The following is a 23,803-nucleotide window of genomic DNA, read 5'->3' on the forward strand; positions in this document are numbered from 1 at the left end:
ACGCATGAAAATAACAATGTGCCAAGACATGCACTAGAAATCATTTTCATCCATTAAAGCCTTGAAAAAGTTGGTTGCATCTAATCAAAGTGTCATATTACATGCCGTTTGGTCCTCCATTTAATTTGAATTGAATGTTGTTTCACTCAACGTACTTTTTTTTCCTCTATCGAGCTTTCTTATTTAATTTGTAGTTTTATTGATTAATCTAAGGGCCTCTTTTGGCAAATTTATTTAGGCTGTACTCTGTCAAGGAAGCTTCATTAATTGATAGCACAAACATAAATTATATAGATTGAGACTGACCAATATTTAACCTTGAGATAATTGGAAGATTTATACTCTACATATTTTGTGTTGTTTTTGCACCCCATGTTTTTATCTTGTATTTAGAATAAGATTTGAGCTCACAACATTCCCATTTCTTTTCAAAACACGTTCAAAATAAAGTAGCAAAATATACTAAATCAAGAATAACCTTGTTTAAATTGTGAGAGATTATTTTCTTCTTATAATATATATTAACAATGATCATCAAATTACTCTCTATCCTAGATGAGCATAGGATTCGAATCTGAAATTTCTATGTCAAAATCTGAGAAAATATATGTTATGTGCAATTAATTAAAAGTGTAATACAATTATCGTTGCGCATGGTATCACCTAAGACTTTCACCGTTAATTTTATTATAATCATAGCGAATAGGAAATAGGATTTAGCTTTCAAATCCTATCCTTAATAGTATGTATGTTTGTATGTATGTATGTATGTATGTATATATACACACATATATATCGACACACACACGCACACTCTATCATTCATATGGTGATATAGTCTTCATTTTTTTCCCTTTTTTCTTTCCTTCTTTTTTATTTTATTTTATTTATTTTATTTTTATCTACATTTACAATGATTTATTTTCTTCCTTCCTTTTACTCACTAGAGCTCAAGAATAAAAGCAAAAACAATAAACTTTCTTTTAGGAAGTTCCTCTCAAGTCCAGCTCTCTCTTTCTATCTTTTATGAAGATTCCATAAACCAAACACCAATAAACATGAAAGGGATTGATCACATCTTCTGTGCGTCCCAAGCTTCAACAGCCATTTGCTTGAGCATGCAGCAGGACGAAGCTTCTTCCTCCTCCACCATTCATCTCGGCGGCCGAGCCATCGACCGCCACAACCCCATCATCAGAGACGGCAGAAGACTCGCCAAAGCCCTACCCTCTGCCCCTTGTTCTTCGGAGCCACCACCTATCAACCCCAAACCCTATCATCAACTCCCAAAACCTAACAATAACAAAAAGAGCTCATCATCCTCCAGCAAGAAAAGCTCCAGTGATAAAAAGAAGAAGAGCTCATCCAACTCCAAGCCATTAGCTGAGCAAACTAACAAGATCCTTTCTAGTACAAATAATGATGCTACTATTTACAAAGATTGTTATACTGCTATGCCAGCAGATATTAAGAAGAAGAGCTGTGCTCAGCTGGGTGATTTTATCACTCCTCCTGGATCTTCTAGGTATCTCTTGAGTGATGCTGGTTTCATTGATGGGTTATCGGATTATGACCCGGTTTTAGCTTTGGTTCCGGAGACTGGACCAGAGAAGACATCAACTCTTATCAATGAAGATGATTCCTCGGCTGCAAAATCACCATCCTCATCATCTCGCTCAGAGAAGCCTCCTTCCAACCAGGTTCGGTTAAAAGGAGCTTATATTTTCCATTTTGAGAAAATCTCAGTTACTTGCGAGATGTATGCCCTTACTTCTATTAGATTTTTGTCTCATGTAATTTTCAATCAATTATGTATTTATGTTAGAGTAAATATATGCATACTTAGAAATACTCAGGATGCTCTTTTGACCGTGACGGTGAACGTATATAACGTTGACAAATTGATTTCCAGGTTGTGGTATTGAGAGTGTCACTGCACTGCAAAGGCTGTGAAGGAAAAGTCAGGAAACATCTATCCAGAATGAAAGGTTTGCATTTGACTTTAGTCATGACATCAATTTCAGAAAACATAAAAATAAAAAGGGCAAAAAAAAAAAAAAACCTATCTGTCTATCTTCTTCTTGGGTCCCATGATCCCTTCCACTCTATCACAACCTACTAATTGTGCTAAAAAAGCTATTTTGTGAGTCTTTCGTAGTTGGGCCCAGGTTCACAATTGAAAATTATTAGTTGTATACATTTGCAGTGTTTTTTAAAATTTAATTTTGATGTTATATGGAAAAAATTAAAAAAAGTGCTAAACAATAGTGAATGTTTTAAATTTGCACTGTGCAGACGACCTCACTGTAACTTGCTCCAATATATCTCTCGATAAAACCTATTGTTATTGGATATATTATCATAATTTTTTGGCTCAATATTTTTTCTAATTCTGATGTGAACAGGTGTTTCATCGTTCAACATAGATTTTGCAGCGAAGAAGGTGACAGTAGTCGGAGATGTAACGCCCTTAAGTGTTCTAGCGAGCATATCAAAGGTTAAGAACGCACAATTCTGGCCGGCGGCCGCGGCGGCGACATCTCCGGCATCTGCACCAGCAGCTTTTCCTGGTAATAATAAATAAGAGGCTTTAATTCGTACATGTAAATTACTTATGCAATGTTTAGCTTAATTAATTAATTAGCACGGGTGTAGTTGTAGTCGAATCTGAACCTATTTTCCGTAGAAGAAAGTGAAGGAAAAGCATGAGGGGTCATTTGGTAATTTCAGCTATGCTTGAATGGAGACTGTTGCTTATATGTTTGCTAAAGATGGGCTTCTTTTAGATTTTTTTTTTTTAAAAAGTCTGCTTACTTAAGTTATGACCCCTTCTCACAGCAAGTTTCCCCATGAATTTGCTACAACACCGCAAAGCATTTGTGCTTCCCTAAAACATAATTTAATTGTCTAATTAATTATTTTATATATTTTTTTTGTCATAATTATTCTCTTTGGGAAATCGTAAAGTTGTAATGATTGGCTCAAGGTGATATTAATTCTTGATATTTTACATTGTTCAAAATATGCTGGGACAGGGCATCCAGGCATTATCAATTATAGGGTATTGTTTCAGAAACCTTCATTGGAAAGATACAAGAGGGATCTGATTCTATCAGGCCCTACACTTCTTTATGCTTCCACTCAAAAATTGATGACATTGAAAATATAAAGCATTGAGTTGAAAATTATAGCATTATTATTACATAATTAAGCAATGACCAAGTGGGATAATTATTCTCTGTATTTGTAGTGTTATGTCCATTGAACAAACTTGAAAAATAAAATCATAAGCAGCGAATTATGGGAAATTAAGAAAAGGGTATCTCCTCCCGGGGTGGCAGCGACTGCTACCACAAATCATTCTGATCTTCTTTTACATTTCGGTCACCTTCTGCTTTATGACGAAATGATGATTGATGTCTGGTGATACCTTTTACTCAGCTTCCAGAAAATGTAAAAACAAAGGTTATGAGGTTGTGTCAGTAAAGAAAAAACACAAAGGCCAACACCAACTAAAGGTTAACAGATTTTTTTTTGACACCAGTGAGTTTCGATGGATTTTAAAACAGGAGGAGGTATCATTTAATTTTGTTAAATAAAGGGGAACGGAGGTTCTCTCATTTTCTCTCATATTCATTTTTTTATAGTATTCAGACATAATAAAAATCTGTTGATGAATAATCTAGTGGTGCACCAGAGTTATTCATCACCGTTAGGTGGGTAGAACTAAATTGGAAGCTACAAAACCATTAGTTTGATTTTTCATTCTTAATTTTAGTAATGAAAAACTGATTTTTTTTATAATTTTGTAAATTGGACATGCATTATATTATTATTGTGGGCCAAAAAAGTAAAAATAAAAAAAACAAAAAAATAATAAAAAAAACGAACCACTTTATGTTTACCACTAAGATATGTCTTATAATTATTTTAAGAGTAACGATAAAGTTCCAAACAATTTATATAGATTTGTGTCTATAAGATGAAGAAAAAAAAGAAAATGATGATGATTATTATTATTATTATTATTATGTATTAAAGAATTATAAAACACATATTATTAAAAATTATCTAACAATCTTCCAATCACGTTGGTTAGTAGACATAAATTTATACGAACTCTTTGTAGCCTTATTAAACACTTTTAAAATTATAAAATCGATGGACAATTTTATGAGACATTACACGTCTCCTTCGAAGTTCAATTGTTCAGACCATAAAAATAGCAAACATTGACAAATTCTCCAAAAGTATATATCTAAAAACTTCTCTGAGGAAACTATTATCAAACTCAAGCAAATCCAAACATGAACATGGGCCTCAGACCAATGCCATAATATTTATTTATGAAGAATATGGAGATATTTCCACCCACTATTTGGTGAATCAACTCTATTTTTAGAAAATAATTATAGTAAGTTTTCATTATTTTTAAAATATACAAATCAATAAGAAAACTTTGACAATTAATTAATTAAATCCTTCTTATAAAGTTTTTTCTTAAGTGTCTTTAACCATTACAGTTATTTTAAAATAAGTTTTATTTAATTATTTTACCTTAATAAAATAGAATGACCAAATTACCCCTAAGAAACATGAGTTCTCACATCTAATATTTTAGGCATTCAATTTTATTGAAGGGTGAAAATATCACATTATTGGGTTCTCTCACGTTTTTTATAAATCATAAGAAGGATAATAAACGTTCAATGATTTTCATATAGTCCATACTATCATCATATTCTATTAAGAATATTGATAATATCAATAATTTAACTGTTAGTGTAGGGCTAGAACCTAAACTTTTATTCTACCAGGGGATATTAGTTTTTAAAAATAATTAATAATACAAAAATTATATATATATATATATATATATATATGTGGAGAGAGAGAGAGACATACTTTGGATTTTAAATCTTAAAGGATAAGGAGCATATATCAGTGTAGATTTCAGAAGCAAAACTTGAAGCATAAAATAAAGGGTATGGCTCCTTGAACCCACCAAAAATACTCAATATAATATTAGAACTCATCAAAATATTCAATATACCCATTTTTTAATTAAAAAATTTATTACTAAATTACCCATTATGTTATTTACTATTAAGTATAACACTAGAAAGTTTAAAAAATTATTTTACTCTTGCATCTATTTTACATATATAATTACTTTAACACATTTTTTTCCATCTTTAATCAATTATCAACACTTTTTTTTTCGCATGGAAATTGGGGGTTTTTAATAAATATTTTATCATTTTTCCTCCGAAATTTGTTTATAAAAACAAACCCAATGCGAATTGCAATCAGGGCTACATCTGAACTTGACTAATCAAATCTCTATGTACAATGAATTTTATTTATTTATTATTATTTTTTCAATTTGAATGGTCAAAATCAAAATCTTGAGAGAGAAAGTTTTGCATTTTTAGAGAGAAAAAACTTTATTTCTAATATTTATTTAACTATTATAATTTACAGTAATTTTTAAAGCCATTTTTACATGCACATCTGAATCAAGTTTTCTTTGACTGCTAAAATAATAATCACACAAATCAAACAAGTTTGTTCAACAAATCGTAAATAAAATTTCAATTTCATGTTTATGATTAATGGGTTTGTAAATAACTATAATGAGTTCATTTAAAATTATTATTAACATAAAAAGTTAATTTAAGAAGATTAGTTTTAGTATTTAGGTGGGTTGTTTAGTGTAGAAATTTTATTTTAATTTTTAATAATAGGTAAAATAAGTAAATAAATTTAAAGAGTGTTTTAATGGAGTCAAATAGTCCCACCTAAAATAAAATCTAAGCAATTTTTTTTTTTCACCAAGTGGGGGCAGTTGGCCCTATACTGCCTCCTCCCTGGCTACATCTCTAGGTCATTTGTGCAAATACTCAAGGATGTAATCGTGAAGTAGATAAAATTAGCTTGCTTCACTATAAAATAATACTAATAATTATAGAGTCACAAATTTACATAATTGATGTAGCATGATATGATTGGTTGATAGTAAAAATAAATCAAATGTACCATATCATGTTTCTAATTCATATGTATGTATGTATGTATATTTATGGCCGTATTAGTACTCATAGTCAAATATGAAAATAATTATAAACTATATACTTATACATCATTTTTTTAAAGATGAGGAACCCTGATGTTATTATTTTTGTATTCAATTTTCAATTTTAACCCGTTTTATCGTGTATAAATTAATTTGCATGAAACAGCACGTCTCTAAATCTCCGTAAATGTCTGAGCTTAGTTCCCAACATCCGAATTACACTGCTTGTTAGAAGGCAAAGATAATTACAATTTGAGTACAATAATTATCTTCATGAAATTTAATATAATTAATTAATTACGGATTCTAATACTACTCTCTTCCTTTTATTACTTCTGAAACTTTGTCTCCAGTCATTCAACTTGTCTTCCCTTAGTTGTTCACTCAGTCTCTTGTAATTTTCTTCCCAATAAACGGCTCAAAACCCTTGTCTTCCCTCAATTTTTCTTCACAATTTTTTTCATAAATTTTCTTCTCATACCCTTGTAATTTCCCTTAATTAAACTTCTCTCAGATCTAATCCGTCTCAATGAAGAGATCAATGTCATCCCCTTTGAATGATTCTGCTCGTCATGATAAAGAAAATCATGAAGATTTGCTCACGCTTTCACTCTCCACTGGTTCCAGGGTAGTGTCATCATCACCATTGGGGCAAACTTACCATCATCACCCAATTACCACAATGCCCTCAACGCCTGCTCCTCAATTTTCACAGTCTTTTTTCCTAGTCACTCCGCCTCCATCCACACTCCATCATCAAGATATAACAGCAAATAATAATTCATCAATGGCTTCTGCTGCTGTAGGCTCTTCATCATCTCGCTCGCGTAATAGAAAATCCCCAGTTCAAAAACTCAGGCCAGGTAAAACAGAAACAATACCAGCTCCTTTCCCTTGGGCTACAACGCGGCGTGCCACGGTACATAGCCTTGAATATTTAACATCACATAATATGAACAAGATTAGCGGTGAAGTTCAATGCAAGCGTTGTGAGCAGAAGTATGAGATTGAATATGATTTGCACGCAAAGTTCATGGAGGTTGCATCGTTTATTTCGGAGAATAAATACACGATGCACGATCGAGCACCGGCCATTTGGATGAACCCTAATCTTCCGAATTGTAAATTTTGCGGACAAAGCAACTGTGTGAAGCCAATTCTTGGGAAGAAGAAATCAATTAATTGGTTGTTTTTGCTTTTAGGACAAATGCTTGGATGTTGCAAGCTTTCTGAATTGAAGTACTTTTGCAAGCATACAAGGAATCATAGGACGGGGGCCAAAGATAGAGTTCTTTATCTTACTTATTTAAGCCTATGTAAACAGTTAGATCCTAATGGTCTTTACGATTAAGAGATATCTATGTTAAGAGATACCTAGTTTTGTTGGTATTAAATTAGGTTTAATTTTCTGTTTTAACTTTTTGATATGATTATTCCGAATTTTGATTTTCGTATATTGTTTGTTAGCTGCCCCTAAGTCAATTGCAATTCCGTACTTCATGTGCAAGTCCTCATTTTGGACGTCTATAGATGATGTACTGTAAATTGTGTTAAAAAGATATTTTTCCTTTTTAAAACAGATTCGTATCAAGAGAACGATTTTTTCTTGCAATTTGGTTATTTCAACTTCTAATGAATTGATCTATCTTACAACATTAGCACGTTATATTTGGCATATGCCCAATGGTATACAACATAACCAACAATCTGTCACTATCCTTCATGGCAACTCTATACTCGTTGGCAACTCCACAGTTGGTTGGTTTAATCTATAGAATATCATACTTTATATATTTATCGCGAAGGTAATAAAAAGTGGTCGATATTTTACCTAATGATGGCCTTGATTTCATTCTCGATGGAATTCACCCCTATTCAATTTAGACACTTCTTCTAGATTCTTGTAGTATTCTTAATTTTCGTTTTATGTAACTTTTACAATTTCTCTTGTACTTTTTTATCTTCTTAATAATATTTCTATTTAATTGAACAACAACCAAAAACAAAAATCCAACTATATACTGCGTGAAAAAATCCACACCACTTAAAAATTATAGGAATTCTGAATTCCCGCGAGTATGAGAAGGAAAGTGAGAAAAACCGAAGACGTTATACCGCTATCATTAGAAAATCAGTAGGCTTTAATTTGTTAATTCAACTAAATCATGTCCGAATTATTGCTAGTATATTGTGATAATCTTGTATTTAAAGGGCAAATGGACAATGGGCGGAACACAAAACCTCCAGCAATCAATGCAAAGAAGCGTGAGAAGAATGAAAGAGACTCCTGTGATGTTGTTGCTTGTGGCATTTTCGGTTGCACTGGCTTTACAGCCAGGGCAATCTTCTGCTTCCGAAGATTGGAGTTCTGGTTCTAAAAGAATTCTTTACTCTGGGCCTTCTCGTGGGCCACCAAAATATGAAAGCCCATCCCCACTGCCACCACAATCTTTAGTGTCGAAGCAAGTGCTGCCGGAGGAAGTACCGAAGCCGCCATTTGGGTTCGAACGAATTCTTTATTCTGGGCCTTATCATGGCCCACCAAGATATGAAAGCAGATCACAGCCACCACCACAATCTTTTAAACCGCTGCCTGAGGAACTGCCGAAGCCGCCATCTGGGTTCGAACGAGTTCTTTTTTCTGGACCTTATCATGGCCCACCAAGATACGAAAGCAGATCGCCGCCACCACTACAATCTTTTAAACCGTTGCCTGTGGAATTGCCGAAGCCGCCATCTGGGTTCGAACGAGTTCTTTATTCTGGACCTTCTCGTGGCCCACCGAAATACGAAAGCAGATCACCACCACCACCACAATCTTGAATATTAAATAGTATCTGTCGCATCCACCAGTCACCACTACCATCAAACACTATACTGCTTACCCATGTTTCTATAGACAAAAGCAACACGTCCTTGTCTAAATTTGTAATCTAACTATCAATTCGCAATTTAAAAGGAAGAAATTAAATAAACAAAACAAACAAGCGTGGTGTCAAGAATTGTCATAGTTAAACCTATGGTAAGTGCCAAGTATATGGCCCACTATTTCAAATGTCAGGAATATGACAGAATTCAAGGTGAAATTACCTAAATGCTCTTTTTAATACAAACTAATATTTTCAAATTGTGTCAAAGACTTCTAGATTTATATTCCTCTACACTTGTCTAGTAGTCAAGACTCAAGAAGTATGGCATTTTCACATGATTATATTTTATTTAATTTTTTATTGTGGTATAATGAATGACCAAAGAGATCGGATGTAAAACATTATATTTTTAAATTTAATACTTCTAGTTTTTCATTTATATTAAAATTTCAGACTTCTCGATTCAAGATTTATCTAGAGATCTATAAATCGAGAAGTTGAGATTATGATTTAAAACAAATATTATAACATTAAACTCATTTCTCAACTGTCAACTCAAAAAATTTCTCAAAAAAATGATATTTTGTCTGTACATTTAAATATACTTCATCAAATTTTCTGGGAAAAAAGTATTAAATAAAAAACACCCAACATTTATAAATTTAACACTTTTATCTATATAGTTTTAAGTAAACAAAACAAAACTTAAACTCAAAAAATCAATCTTATGATAAATGTTGAAGAAAAATGCATTTTGTTGGAAGTGAATGTAATATTAAAATTATTATGGGATATGTTTGTTGAAGAAACTTTTGTATAGAGAGGGAATGTTCTTGATGAAGATAAGAGGGACATTTTAGGCAAAATACCACCAAAATGTCATATACATTACATTCTGAAAAAGTTGCCATATTTGTAAACTGAATATCAATTTGCGCGCAATTTAAAATTAAAGAAAAGAAAAACATACGAGCAATTGTAATAGCTAAACCTATGGTAATTCATACACAAGTGCTGCGATTGTGTATCTACCTAGGATTGTCAATGGCAATGCTATCCTTTCATGACCTCTATCAAATGAATGGAATTTTTTGCGTTAAAAAAATAAATAATAATAGTACCTTCTGATACTACTCTTAAATACTAAATGCTTATTTGTAGCATTCGCCACTACCTTCAAACAGTATATTGTTTACAACATTTGCTTTTCTAAATTTGCAATCTAAACGAGCATGGTGTCAAGAACTGTAATAGCTAAAACTATGGTGACTCAATACATAAGGAGGAATTCGCACTAGATCTTGACTCAATATACAAGGAGGAATTCGCACTAGATTTGACTCAATAATGCCTAAATGCCAGTATATGATCCACTATTTCAAATGTCAAGAATACGATGGAATTTTAAAAATGAAATTACCTAAATACCCTTTTATTTAGTACAACCTAATATTTTTAGATTGTGTCATTGACGGTTAGACGTCTAGTAGTCGCGAGGTATGGCATTTTCTCATAATTATATTTTATTTAGCTTTTTATTGCCGTATTAATGAGGTTGGATGTAAAACTGTTATTTTTTAAATTCAACACTATTAGTTTTACATTTATTAAAATTTCAAACTTCTCAACTTAAGACTTGTTTAGAGGTCTATAAGTCAAGTAGTCTAAATTACTATCAAGAACAAATATTTTAACACTAAACTCATTTTTGAACGATCAACATAATTATTTTCCTCAAAAATGATTAGTTACTTGTACATTTAAACATACTTCATTATATTTTATAAGAAAAAAGTATTAAGTCAAAATACCCGACACTTTTAAATTCAATACCTTTATCCATATAGTTGTAAGTAAACAGAACAAAAATTAAAAAAAACCAATCATATTATAAATGCTGAAGAAAAATGTAGCTTGTTAGAAGTGAATGTGATTTTTAAATTATTTTGAGATATGTTTGTTAAAGAAATATTGAATTTTGTGTGAAATTTAGTAGAGAAATGTTGAAACTTTTGTATAGAGAGAGATCAATGTGAACTCCCAACTAGGCTTGTCGCCAGTTATCGAATCTGAAGAATGTAGAAATCTACCTTCCTCTCACAGTGCTGTGGAATTGTATAGCCATTTTTTTCTCTACTTCTATGTATTTTATTGAATAAACCCCACATTGCACTTCTTTGCCTCTTGTTCATACAAACAATTTCTTCGTCTTCCAATTTTCAAAGTAGAGTGACACTTTCTTTTAAAAGCACAATGAATATGTACAAATTATTAGTTTTTAACGCAATGCTAGATGAAGAAGAAATTTGAAAATAGACATGACTTAAGAAGAATATGCAGAATTGATGAGGATCCATGAAGATCAGTGGAGTACCAAAGCCTAACTACAAGTATGAAAGTTATGCTTAAAGCCACATAACCCATGCAAGCCATGCGTGGCACATGGAAGACATGTTTTATGTGAAGATTGTGTGTGACTGAATACTGGAGCAATAACAGTTGGGTTACTATATCAATTGATCGTGCAGATTGAGTGGAGAATCAAATCATGGTTGTTACATTTGATTTAAATTCTATTTCGAATTTATAGCTAGGTTGTTTCATTAAATATTTCCTTTATTTTATTTGCTTGGTTTTGGCTGATATTGTTGGTTACAAACAAAGTCTTGTTACGCTTGCTATTATAAATAAGCTCCAGTGATCAATAAAGAATTATCCAGAAATTATCTCAAACATTTGTCTGTGGTCGTTCTCACCAAAAGCAGAACAACTATATTTGCTAGCAATTGTTAGCAAGCATCTGACTAGGACCTTATCAAGTGGTATCAGAGACAGGTTCAACAATGGCAACCAACAAGGAACAAATTGAACGTATAGAAGTTGAGCTTGGAGGTATGCAAGATAGCATGAAGCGAATGGAGCTGGGATTAATGACAAATTGCATCACTTGGAAGAGACTCTTAGTAAGTTAGCTGAGTCAATTAACACCTCCAACGAGATGCCAAGCCACAGTAATGATGAGAATGCAGGTTCATTACGGCCATGCCGTGAGGAGAGTGAAGGGAGGCGCCAACAGTTTCCATCTAGAATGGCCAAACTAGAATTTCTTCGCTACTCTGGCGATGACCCAACCGAGTGGTGCAATTGAGCAGTACGATTCTTCGAATACCAAGAAACAACGAATGAACATAAGGTGACGTTAGCTTCATTTTACCTTGAAGGCGAAGCCAACCAGTGGTGGCAATAATTGTGCAGGGCTTACCAGGAAGAAGGGGGAACAATGACATGGACAACACTTGTGGAGGAGTTGTGGGCTCGATTTGGTCCAACGGAATGCGAGGATTTCGACGAGGCATTATCCTGAGTGAAACAAGCCGGTTCTCTTCGAGATTATCAAGAGTTTGAAAGGCTGGGTAACAGGGTTCACGGGTGGTCATAAAAAGCATTGGTAGGGACTTTCATGGGGGGACTCAAATCGTAGATATCAAAGGACATCCGCATATTTTGACCAAAATAATTAAAGGAGGCAATCAGCTTGGCCCGAATAAAAGATGAACAATTAACACGGCAAAAGAAGCTGTTGCGACCACCACTCATCAATTGTATACTGCCAGTATAACCAGTCATTAACAGAGCTGCCCCAACAGTGCCCGTCAAAAGACTATCCTGGGAAGAGATGCAGACACATCGAGCGCAAGGTTTGTGCTTCAATTGCAATGAAAAGTTCACTACGGAACACAAATGCTCAAAAGCTCAACTCTTGATTCTAGAGAGTGAAACCATATCAAATGAGACTATTGTTGATTATTTTTAATAAGCAATTACTACCAATGCCAATGTGCAAGTATACACAACAAGTAATAAAGTGATGAATATTCAAGATCGTCTCCACAGGGATTAATGTTACTCAAAATGTTAAAGCAATCACAATAGTGTAAATCAATTTAGGACCGAAACAAACAATTTTAAAGTGATTTCTAACGTAATTAAGGATTGTGAAAGAATTAAATAAAATAATGCTGTAATGAAATAAACTAGATTAAATGTGTCTAAGATTCAATTGAGATCATAGTAGTTGAATGATCAAACTCTCCTTATGGGATGACTGTTGTTTATCAAGTTAGCACCAGTTGTTATAGCAAATGCTGCAGCACTAGGCAGAATAAATCTGTATCCTCAGCTATTGCATATTGGAAATCTCATACTCTTAAATCTATTAACAATGACCAGTTGTTGATATACTTATGGTATGACATTATAACTTTTAATCTCTTCACCCTACAAGGTGAACACCTATGTCTAGTGTGTCACAAATCTTATTTTAAGTATTGCCCTTACGGGATTCAAGATAACCTACTTCAGGAAACTCAACTTAAGATCAAGTAATACTCTAATAATATCCGCTAAGACATGCCCTTTTTGCTGCTCTATCTTAACTGAAACTATTAAATGGGTAGTCAACCGAAATAACAATTATATTCATAAAAACTACTAGAGTAAAATGCTACAGCAATGCCATAACAACATATAAGAACAGTCAAGAACCCATTGGATAATTTGTCACTCAACTACAAGTAAATTTAGTTCATAATCTGAATGAGAAAAATAAACATAAATATATTGATCTCGGAATACATCAAAACAATTAAAGGAAGAAGATAAATATAAGTTGAGCACGGTGAAAGACAAATCCAAATAATTCTGCACGATTCTCCAATGTTGCCGAAACAACACTCTTCAATTATGATATTCTTCTTTTTTTCCTTGTAATTATTCTAATGATAATTCTCTTGCCGCCTTTCTATGTGGTGCACGCCTCCCTTTTATATTACAAATTAGGGTAAACAAAAGCCCATGAGCGTTCATACGTTAAATTAGGAAACATGCGCTGACTCGCGCCTAAGTTTTCTCCCGCATTGCTCCCAAATTGCTACAGTACGAGTTGCTCTACATCCGCAACAGCACCGCATCTTTCCCGATTGAGCTTTTCTTCTTTTGTGGCCATCTTCTTTCCTCCTCTTGCTCTTCTAATGTCTCAACATCCCCTCATGAATTAAGACTTTCTGAGAACCTACAATTATGCACCAGTTTTTAGCACAAATTGCTTTGATTTAAGCAAAACTTATTAAGACTTAACTAAAATGAATGTTTATGCAAAATGTAACCAAAATGTAATAAAAACACCTTATTTGTTCTCTAAGTGATCTTGATTCAAGTCTAGAATTGATATAATAACTCTCATTTCCTAAAGTTATCAACTATCTATAAGGAAATTACAGAATAAGCATAACGAGGAATAGAACCGGGTGAACCAAGTGATCCTAAGATCATCATGTATGCGTTAATGGGCCGGGCATCACCTCAGACCATGCGAGTGATGGCAAAAATTGGGCTGTATGAGATCATTGTTTTAATTGCAGCGGATCGCGTATAATTTCTTAAGTATAAGGTTGGCCAATATGCTTCAATTATCGATCATACCCACAACAACACTTTCAGTTCAAGTTGTAAATGGAGAAAAATTTACATGTAATTCAAGATGTTTCTTTTTCACTTAATGTTTACTTGCTGTCAATAACATGATTAGACATGGTACTGGGTATTCAATGGCTTGAGCTGTTGGGATTGGTTGTGTACAACTAGAAATCCTTTACCATGGATTTCAATTGGGAGAATGAAAAACGACATTTACAAGGATTGGCCTCAATAATTACAAAGAACCTCATTGACAGAAATCACAAAAGAGATAAGATAAGGCCATGATGTTTTTGTGATTTGCATACACATGAATATGGAGGAGTCTTTAAGCACGGCACCAGCAGGCATGCAAAATTTGTTAAAAGAGTATGTTGAATTGTTCCAAGAACCAACACAGCTGCCTCTACACGTGATACTAACCACTGCATCACATTTAAAGAGGGAATCGAGCCTGTCAATGTTAGGGCGTATCGCTACGCTTACTTCCAAGTACATTAGATGTTGAGTTCGGGACTGATAAGACTTAGTACCAATCCATTTTCTTCTCCGGTGTTACTAGTTAAGAAGAAATATGTTAGTTGGAGATTCTGCACTGACTATCGAGCCCTCAACGAAGTAACTGTCAAAGATCAGTTCCCCATTCCCATAGTGGACGACATGCTGGATGAACTACATGGAGCCACCTATTTCACCAAACTAGACCTAAGGGCTGGGTATCATCAAGTACGAGTAAATCCATATGATATTCATAAAATAGCTTTTCGCACACATAATGGACATTATGAATACTTGGTGATGCTAGTTGGATTGTGCAACGCGCCATTAACATTCCAGGCTATAATGAACTCCATTTTTCGGCCACATCTCTGGAAATTTATATTAGTTTTTTTTTATGATATATTAATCTATAGCCCTACCTGGAGTTTCCATTTTGAACATGTCAAACAAGCACTGGAGATTCTCAAACAACATAAATTTGTTATCAAGGCAAACAAGTGCAACTTCGCCCAACAGAAACTGGAGTACTTGGGACATATCGTCACTTGCTACAGCGTAAAGGTCTATGAAAAGAAAATTTCAGCCATGGTGTCTTGGCCTCAACCGTAAAATATCTCGAAACTGAAGGGATTTCTTAGCTTAACTAGGTATTACCGTAAATTTGTACAAGGATATGGCTTGTTGGCTCGACCCCTTACCAACCTACTTAAGAAAGAGAAATTTGACTAGAACAATGAAGTGGAGAAATCATTTGTCAAATTAAAACAGGTCATAACTAGTACACCAACACTAACTATGCCGGATTTCAGCGACACCTTCATCATTAAAATAAATGCTTCTGGCGAAGGCATATGAGAGGTATTACAGCAAAAAGGGAAGCCCATTGTTTTTATGAGTAGGGCCCTCAGAGTCTCAAAGAAGTCCTGATCGATGTACGCAAAGGAGATGCTTACCATTGTGAAAGCAGCACGAATGTGGAGACCATACTTGCTAGGGCAAAGATTTATAATTCAGACAGACCAACGTAGCTTAAAATATTTTTTGGAGCAAAAAATAACTACACCTGAGCAATAAAAATGGCTGACCAAATTGATGGGATATGAATACAAAATTTGTTATTGTCCAGGCTGTGAAAACGCCGCTGCTGATGCTCTCTCATGATGGCCCGACAGTCCTACTCTTAACCATTTATTTGTGCACAGGTAGCTATATGAGAGGAAACTAAAAAAGCTGCCAGTGAGGATGAATATATGAAGAAAATTGCATAGATAGTTCAGACGCAAGCTGGGGGTCCTTACTCCATCAGGAACTGATTAATATTTTTCAAAGACAATGTGGTAGTTCCCCGCAAGTTACGTGAGACAATATTATTTGAAGCACATGATACAAAGATAAAGGGTCATTCTAGAGTCCTACACACATACAAACGCTTGACACATCAGTTATATTGGCCTTCAATGTTTCAATCGGTTCAGGAGTATGTAAGTAGCTGTGAAACTTGTCAGAGGACAAAAACTACAACTCTTAAACCAGTTGGACTCCTTCAGCCATTACCTATTCCTTGTCAGGTATGGGACGACATAACGTTGGATATTATTGAAAGGCTACCGAGTTCTCAAGGCAAAGACATGATCCTGGTTGTGGTAGACAGACTCAATAAATTTGCTCACTTCATATCTTTATCTCATTCGTTTTTGGAAAAAACAATGACGGAGAAATTTATTGGCGGAGTTGTTAAGCTTCATGGCATGCCTAAATCCATAGTCAGCGATCGGGATCCAATATTTATAAGTAAGTTTTGGCAATATTTTTTTAATATGTCAGGTACACAATTGAAAATGAGCTCAGCCTATTATCCCCAAACCAACGAATAATCGGAGGTGATCAATCGATGTTTGGAACAATATTTGAGGTACTTTATTTATCAGTGGCCGCGAAAGTGACATTCATATTTACCTTGGGTGGAATTTTGGTATAGCACAACCTATCATGTGTCAACCGACATGACTCATTTTCAAGCTGTATACGGCAGACCCCCTCCAACCATGCCAATATATCTTGTTGGATCTTCAACAATGCATGAGGTTGACAAAGCCTCGATGTCGCATGATGAATTGTGGTTTCAATTGAAAAGAAATTTAGCAACAGCAGCAAGTTGGATGAAGCAAGGAGTCGATAAGAACCGACTTGAAGTTGAATTACAGGAAGGTGATATGGCATTCTTGAAACTACAATCGCACTGTCAATCTTCTACTTTCAAGTGCCTGCATAAAAAATTAGCCAATAATTTTTTTGGGCCTTCTCCACAAAGTCGATGCCGTAGCTTATAAGTTACAATTGCCAGAGGGGGCACAAATTCACCCAGTGTTTCATGTATCTTTACTTAAGAAAGTTGTGGGTTACTGGCCTAGTAATAATGCCGATCTGCCATCTATCGATGATGAAGGCGTGATAATACTGAAACCTGATTCTATTATTGACACTTGATGGTTGAAACGAGGGGGTAAGTTTGTAGAGCAGAGCTTGGTTCATAGGAAATGGATGTCAATCGAAGAAGCGACATGGGAAGACACAACTTTGATTAAGCAGCAGTTTCCTCATATGACCCTTGAGGACAATGGTCCACTTCAAGGAGGGGATATTGATGAGGAACCACGAAGATCAGTGAGAGTACCAAAGCCTAACTACAAATATGAAGGTTATGCTTGAAGCCACATAATCTATGCAAGCCATGCGTAGCACATACAAGACATGTTTTACGTGAAGATTGTGTATGAATGAAAACTGGAGCAATAACGGTTAGGTTCCTACGTCAATTGATCATGCAAATTGAGTGGAGAATCAAATCGTGGTTGTTACATTTGATTTGAATTTTGTTTCGAGTTTATAGCTAGGTTGTTTCATTAAATATTTCCTTAATTTTATTTGCTTGGTTTTACCCAATATTATTGGTTACAAGCAAAGTATTGTTATGCTTGCTAGTATAAATAAGCTCCAGCGATGAATAAAGAATTATCCAGCAAGTATATATCAAACATTTGTCTGTGGTCGTTCTCACCAAAAGCAGAACAACTACATTTACTAGCATTTGCTAGCAAGCATCTGACTGGACCCTATCAAGAATTAAAAAAAAAACTTTAATAAATAAATTCCCAAGTGTCAAAAACAAAGACCCAATTAATTAAGGATACACAATAATTTTTTTTTAAATGTCTTTCACATGCAAGTTATTTACAAACATAATTAAAAAAAAGTGCTAAATAGAAGAATAAAAGAAATATTTGCAGGGGGTGTGAACTAGTTTTTAATTATAAGAGAAATTTTGCGCAACGACATTTTTCTCTTTGTTTGCTAAGGTGATTTTAATTAAGGCTTGAAGTGTAAAAATAATAAAAGGGTCTTAGAAGAGTTTTAGATGGGTGATAATAGCTCACTATTCAGTAATTTCCTACTTGTTTCCTTTGAATCAGTTTCACAAAAGCTATCACAAATTGAAAGAAACAATTGAAGGACAACATTTGTCCACGAGGTTCCTGAAAATGCAACTTTTGTGCAATAAAATTAAAAAGGATGGCGAAAGCTCTAGAAATCTGGGATCGACTTCATTCAAAAACGAAAATAAAAAAGAAAGATTAAAGTTTATTTACCTCACTTGTAGTTTCAGAAACGACTTCGTAAGGTAGGAGAAAATAACTGAAAATAGCAAGATATGAACACTGTCTAGGAATATATACCACTGCACGAACAACTTCGGTTTTTGCACAATTTGAGATCCTTAAAGCACCCCAATTGTGATGCCTCTAATTAGTCCACACTTAAAAATGTTCCGGGAGTTCATACGATTAGAATTACCAAATTTCGTTTTGAAATGAGAGAGATAATGAAGAAACATGAATGCTGATTCATGATCATTCATTCCACAAATAAAGCCACCTTTATCTTTTCAGCAATGGCACCAAACATTATCATGAGCTAAACCTACTCACTAAGTTATTCTTTATTGGATGTGATTTTATCACTCTAATAATTTATTTAATTAAATTAATTTTGAATAAATAAATAGCCTAATTAATTAATTTTGTCATTAATTAATTAAGCCTATTTTGATCAAATTAAATGGTTAATTGTGGGCTTCTTTTGTGACATGTTATTATGCTTTTTCCTAATCCATATTAGGTCCAATAAAAACCCAAAAGTCTAAACCCAAAATTGGTCTAGAAGTCCATAATAATTTATGAACCAAAACATGTCTAATATAGTCATTTTACGTGCTCGATCTTATACATAATGTTTGATTGAGGATTTATGAAATTTATTTGTTCCTTAAACTATTTATGAAACATCAAAATTTTTATCTTAAATCATATTTAAGATATATGTATTCATTCTTAATGAATTATAATATAAATACCAATTTTTCTAAAATTAGGAAATTTAACTTCTCATTTTCTAATAACTTCTTTTTTCATTTCTATTAGGTGTATGACCTTTTAGGTTCTTTGTTATAAGGTAGTAGAATTATTTTAATGATAACTCTTTATTCATTAAATAATGCTGAACTCTTTAGTCATCAATTAAAACTTTTCTAATGACCTTAAGATGCATTGCTAATACCAGGGGCGGACCCAGAACTCTGCAATACCCCGGGCTAAATTAAAAAAATAAAAAATTTGTTCCAAGTGAACATGAAATTTCATATATATAGATGATAAAATACACCTAATAACAAGAGACATTAAGAGCCTTACGCGTAAAATCCATATTGTAAATAAAAATAAGTTTAAAAAGTAGTATAAAAAAATACAATCTCAATACAAATCTTCTACCGAAGTTGTACCTTTCGGGGTTTCAAATTATAAAAATCATCAATTACAGAATCTGAATCAACAGTATCAGTAATTTCTCTTTCAACATAGATAACCATACAATCTGAAAAAAAAACTCATTTTCCATCTTACTACGAAGTGATGTCTTGATAAGTTTAATGGCTGAAAATGCACGCTCTGTTGTGGCCGTGTAAACAGAAAGAGTTAAGACTAGACAAATTAATCTATCAATCAACAAATAGTCCTATGACTTCATTGTTTCAACAAATTGTCGACATAGCTCAGAAAGGGAAGCCATATTTTGAAACCGTGGTGAGAAAGCACATCAATTTGATAATGTTCTAATTTCTCAAAGCAAGCACCTCATTTGGAGTGAAATCATGAGGATAAAATTTCTCAGCAAGAGAAAAAATATTGTCTATATCAAATGATTTGAATCCATCAACTGGATCCAATGCCGAGCTCAAAGTGAGGAGTTCCACAGTTTGCTCAGAGAATCTACTATTTAACTCCATCAATTGAAAATCTATTACAACATTAAATACGTCAAAGTGATAATGATGTTCAACTGTAACATAATTTTTTTGCTGACAAGAACGCCTTGTACCTTCCATATAACAATCACTCATATCAAGCATAGTAATATCATATTTTTCACAGAAAGATACTACACTTGTAATAAAATCATCCCATCCACTATCTTGAAACTCTTGCAAAAGTCTTTTTGTACTTGAGACATAGTTCAAAGCATTCAAGATGTCCAGTGATTTTGTCTGTAATGCTGACAAAGAATATCAGAAATTTCTCGAACTTTATTCAATAAAAACAAAATAAACACAAACTCAAAGGATTTCATCTCCCTATATGCACTTTTAGCTTCCCCACGCATATCTCGACTAGATCCATCATTAATCATTTTTCCTAAAACTTCAAGAGTTGCACCAAACATCTCAATAAACCTACTAACTGAAGTAAAATGTGAGCTCCAACGTGTATCTCCAGCCTTTTGTAAAGTTCTAACTTGATTAGCCCCTGTACCAGTCTCAAGCTCTTCTAAAGCTATCAAATCTATAATTTCTTTTTCTCTAGTAGATTTTAACTCAGAATAACGCTTAAAAGAAGCACTAGCAAAGTTAATAATAGAACTCAACTTCGAAAAAAATAGCCATACCTCATGCACTTCTTTAGATACCGCAACTAATACGAGTTGTAGTCGATGAGCAAAATAATGCACATAATAAGCGTACAGACAATCATTGAGAAATAAAGATTGTAACCCATTCCATTCACCCGCCATATTACTAGCACCATCATACCCTTGACCTCTTAAATTTTCAACTAAAAGATTGTACTGAGCAAGCACATTGCATATCTCATTCTTTAAAGTCAATGCCTTTGTTTCATCGACATTCACAATTTCAAAGAAACGTTCTTGAATAAAACCATCACAATCAACATATCTCAAAATAATAGCCATTTGTTCTTTGTTAGATTCATCTAGTGCCTCATCAACTATGATACAAAATTTAGCATCACACATTTCCTCTCGAATCTTGTGTCGTACTTTATTAGCAATAATATTCAATAACTCCTTTTGAATCTTAGGTGCTATGTATTGGGCATTTTTAGGAGCATTTTCTAACACAACTTTATTAATCTCCTCATTCATTGTTGCTAACAACTTAATTGATTCAATAAAATTTCCACGATTAAGAGAATTAACGGACTCATCATGACCTCTAAAAGCATATGCTTGTTTTGCTAACCACTTAGTAGCTACTATTGAGGTTTTAAGTCGCAATCTATTCTCCAAAATTGGTTGCAAAGATTGTGCATTCAATCTCTTATCAATATGTTTGGATGGATCCTTTAAATTGCTCCATTTTAACATGGCATCATTGTGAGAAGAACCATGACTTCCTTTATGTTGAGCAAAAGGACATGTTTTTTTCACAACCAACATACTTTCAATTTTGAACCCCATCAACAACAAATGCTTCATTCTTAGATGGCTTATCATGAAAAATATAGCATGGAAAACAAAATGATTTGTCTTTTGATATAGAATATTCAAGCCAAGGAAATTTCGAGATCCAAGAAAATTGAAATCGACGGTTTTGCGTACCATATTTAGTCGATGGATACTTTTGTAGTTTGGGTTGAAATGGTCCCATATTCATATATGCCATCCGCACATCTTCACGCTTGTCAATGGGAAAAGTACTAATTGAAAAACGCAATACGGGATCACGTTCTAAATAAGGCGTGTCAATAGTAGATGGAGTATCAACTTTCTCAAATTCGACTCTTTAAGACTTAGATAGAGAACTTGAGGCATTAATGTTGCACATAGAACTTGTCCCATTTGATGATTGACCATCATTTACTTTAGTAAAGAATGAAAGTAGAGTTTTCCTCGGTTTGGATTTGTTGTTTGACATTATAACCTATAACAACATGTAATTGTGTAAGAATCAAGAAATCATTAAAAGTGTTATAAACTATACATTCTACTAATTTTAAATATATTTAAAGTCGCAAAATAAAAAAAATCAACATTAAAGGCTCATACAAGTCAATATATGGTTAATACAAATACCCATGCCTATCAAATTTTTGAGAAAAAAAGAATTGTAAAATATTAGAATAATAAGAAAAAAAATTAATAGATAAATAGTGAGATTTGAGTTAATTTAATCAAATGAGGAAGTTCAATAAACAAATTTATTTATTTATTAGACAATTTATTATCTACTCATTCTAATATAGAGATGCTAACCATCAATTAGAATTATATCGTAACTAACAAATCAACAATCACCAAAACATTATTACCCAAATCTCAATTGTTGATATTTGTTTAATTGTTTATACTTTAGACCTAATTATTGCAAGAAAGAGAATCATAGAAAAGATGTTTTGATTTCACTCATGCTTGTAAACGAAAGAGAGAGAGATAGAGAGAGATAATTATAATAAATTAATTCATACTTGTAAACGAGAGAGGGAACTGTCATAAATTAAAATATGAGTGATTTTTACCTATTAAAAATTTAATGGAAAGTACTTGAGTCGAAAAGAAGTGAAGCAAGGGACCACCACAGCCGCAGGAGTGAGGGATTTTATCGTTGCTGCTGGATGGATGCAAAAGGAAGAAATAAGGAAACTGAGAAAGGTAAAGAGGAAAAAGTAAAAAGTAAATATTATTTTATGTATTTAACTGCAATTCTGTAATTTTTGAATAACTTTTTAATTTTTTTTTTGGGCTAGACCAGCCCAGTTTAGCCCAGGCACATGTCCGCCTCTGGCTAATACGCTTTACTAATAATGGAATCTTCCAGGAACTCTTTATTGGCAAGGAAGTCTACGACAATTAAATCCTCATGTAACCTCTAGAAATTTGAGTTATGTAAAGGTAAAAAAGTCCTCCAAGACTCCCTGGTTCACATGGAAGCCATAGACAAGCAAATCCTCGTCCGTCTTCTAGAGTTTTAAGTCTTGATTTACATGGGAGCCTAGGAAAACTAAATCTCCATCCACCCGTAAGCCATATAAAAAACCTGCCTATTTCTCCATTATTCATATCTTGAAGTTTCTCTGATAAGAAAACAAATAAAAGAGTGATTGTTATTTAATACATCTGTTTCGCATGCATTAGTCTCTTTCTTTTATTATTTGCATATTTCTTTTGTTGCCAAAAATATGCTTCATACGTAATGTACATGTGTCTAAGATTTTATTTAAAATTAAAATAAGATGAAATCATATCAAACGTGAATCTTAATAAATCTAGACAACTTTCAACTTCGGTAGACATTGTTATATATGATCACCATCTAGTGGCATTTTTTGAGTGGATGAAAATGGCAGATGTAGGAATTTGATTCAGAGAGTGAGGACTCAGTACAAGTACAACAATATACTGGCCAAGTATTTTTCAATAGTGGTTTCACTTGGTTGATCACCCGAATTCAAATCTTGGAAAGGTAGTGGGTCAAAACGTAATTTGGGTGTTGCCTACTCCTCTATCTTTTAAAAAAAAAATTAGAGCTATT

The 23,803-nt window shown here is 33.5% G+C and overlaps 4 protein-coding genes across 5 annotated transcripts; 3 read left to right on the plus strand and 1 right to left on the minus strand.

Moving 5' to 3' along the window:
• The first annotated feature begins 912 nt into the window (after positions 1-912).
• On the plus strand, positions 913-3,297 carry LOC102616023 (protein SODIUM POTASSIUM ROOT DEFECTIVE 3). 2 transcript variants are annotated; one of them, XM_052443364.1, is made up of 4 exons: positions 913-1,700; positions 1,913-1,988; positions 2,406-2,570; positions 3,036-3,297. In XM_052443364.1, the coding sequence occupies exons 1-4, from the start codon at positions 1,059-1,061 to the stop codon at positions 3,167-3,169; spliced, it is 1,017 nt and encodes a 338-aa protein (XP_052299324.1). In that variant the 5' UTR covers positions 913-1,058; the 3' UTR covers positions 3,170-3,297. The 2 variants fall into 2 exon arrangements, with proteins under 2 accessions (XP_052299324.1, XP_052299325.1); XM_052443365.1 differs by lacking the exon at positions 3,036-3,297 and adding an exon at positions 2,656-2,927 and having other exon boundaries at positions 916-1,700.
• A 3,294-nt stretch (positions 3,298-6,591) lies between these two features.
• Positions 6,592-7,427, plus strand: LOC102624229 (uncharacterized). The gene has a single exon (XM_006480782.2). It carries the CDS (start codon positions 6,606-6,608, stop codon positions 7,425-7,427), a length of 822 nt encoding a protein of 273 aa, XP_006480845.1. The 5' UTR covers positions 6,592-6,605.
• An 872-nt stretch (positions 7,428-8,299) lies between these two features.
• LOC107177385 (uncharacterized) lies at positions 8,300-8,899 on the plus strand. Its single transcript, XM_015531129.1, has one exon. It carries the CDS (start codon positions 8,300-8,302, stop codon positions 8,897-8,899), a length of 600 nt encoding a protein of 199 aa, XP_015386615.1.
• Positions 8,900-20,089: 11,190 nt separating this feature from the next.
• Positions 20,090-21,750, minus strand: LOC107177386 (uncharacterized). The gene is made up of 3 exons (XM_015531130.2): positions 20,619-21,750; positions 20,356-20,529; positions 20,090-20,274 (listed from the first exon to the last, which is right to left on the minus strand). Exons 1-3 carry the CDS (start codon positions 21,748-21,750, stop codon positions 20,090-20,092), a joined length of 1,491 nt encoding a protein of 496 aa, XP_015386616.2.
• Between the last annotated feature and the right edge of the window lie 2,053 nt (positions 21,751-23,803).

Source organism: Citrus sinensis, chromosome 6, assembly GCF_022201045.2.
Source record: "Citrus sinensis cultivar Valencia sweet orange chromosome 6, DVS_A1.0, whole genome shotgun sequence".
NCBI classification, from domain to species: Eukaryota; Viridiplantae; Streptophyta; class Magnoliopsida; order Sapindales; family Rutaceae; genus Citrus; species Citrus sinensis.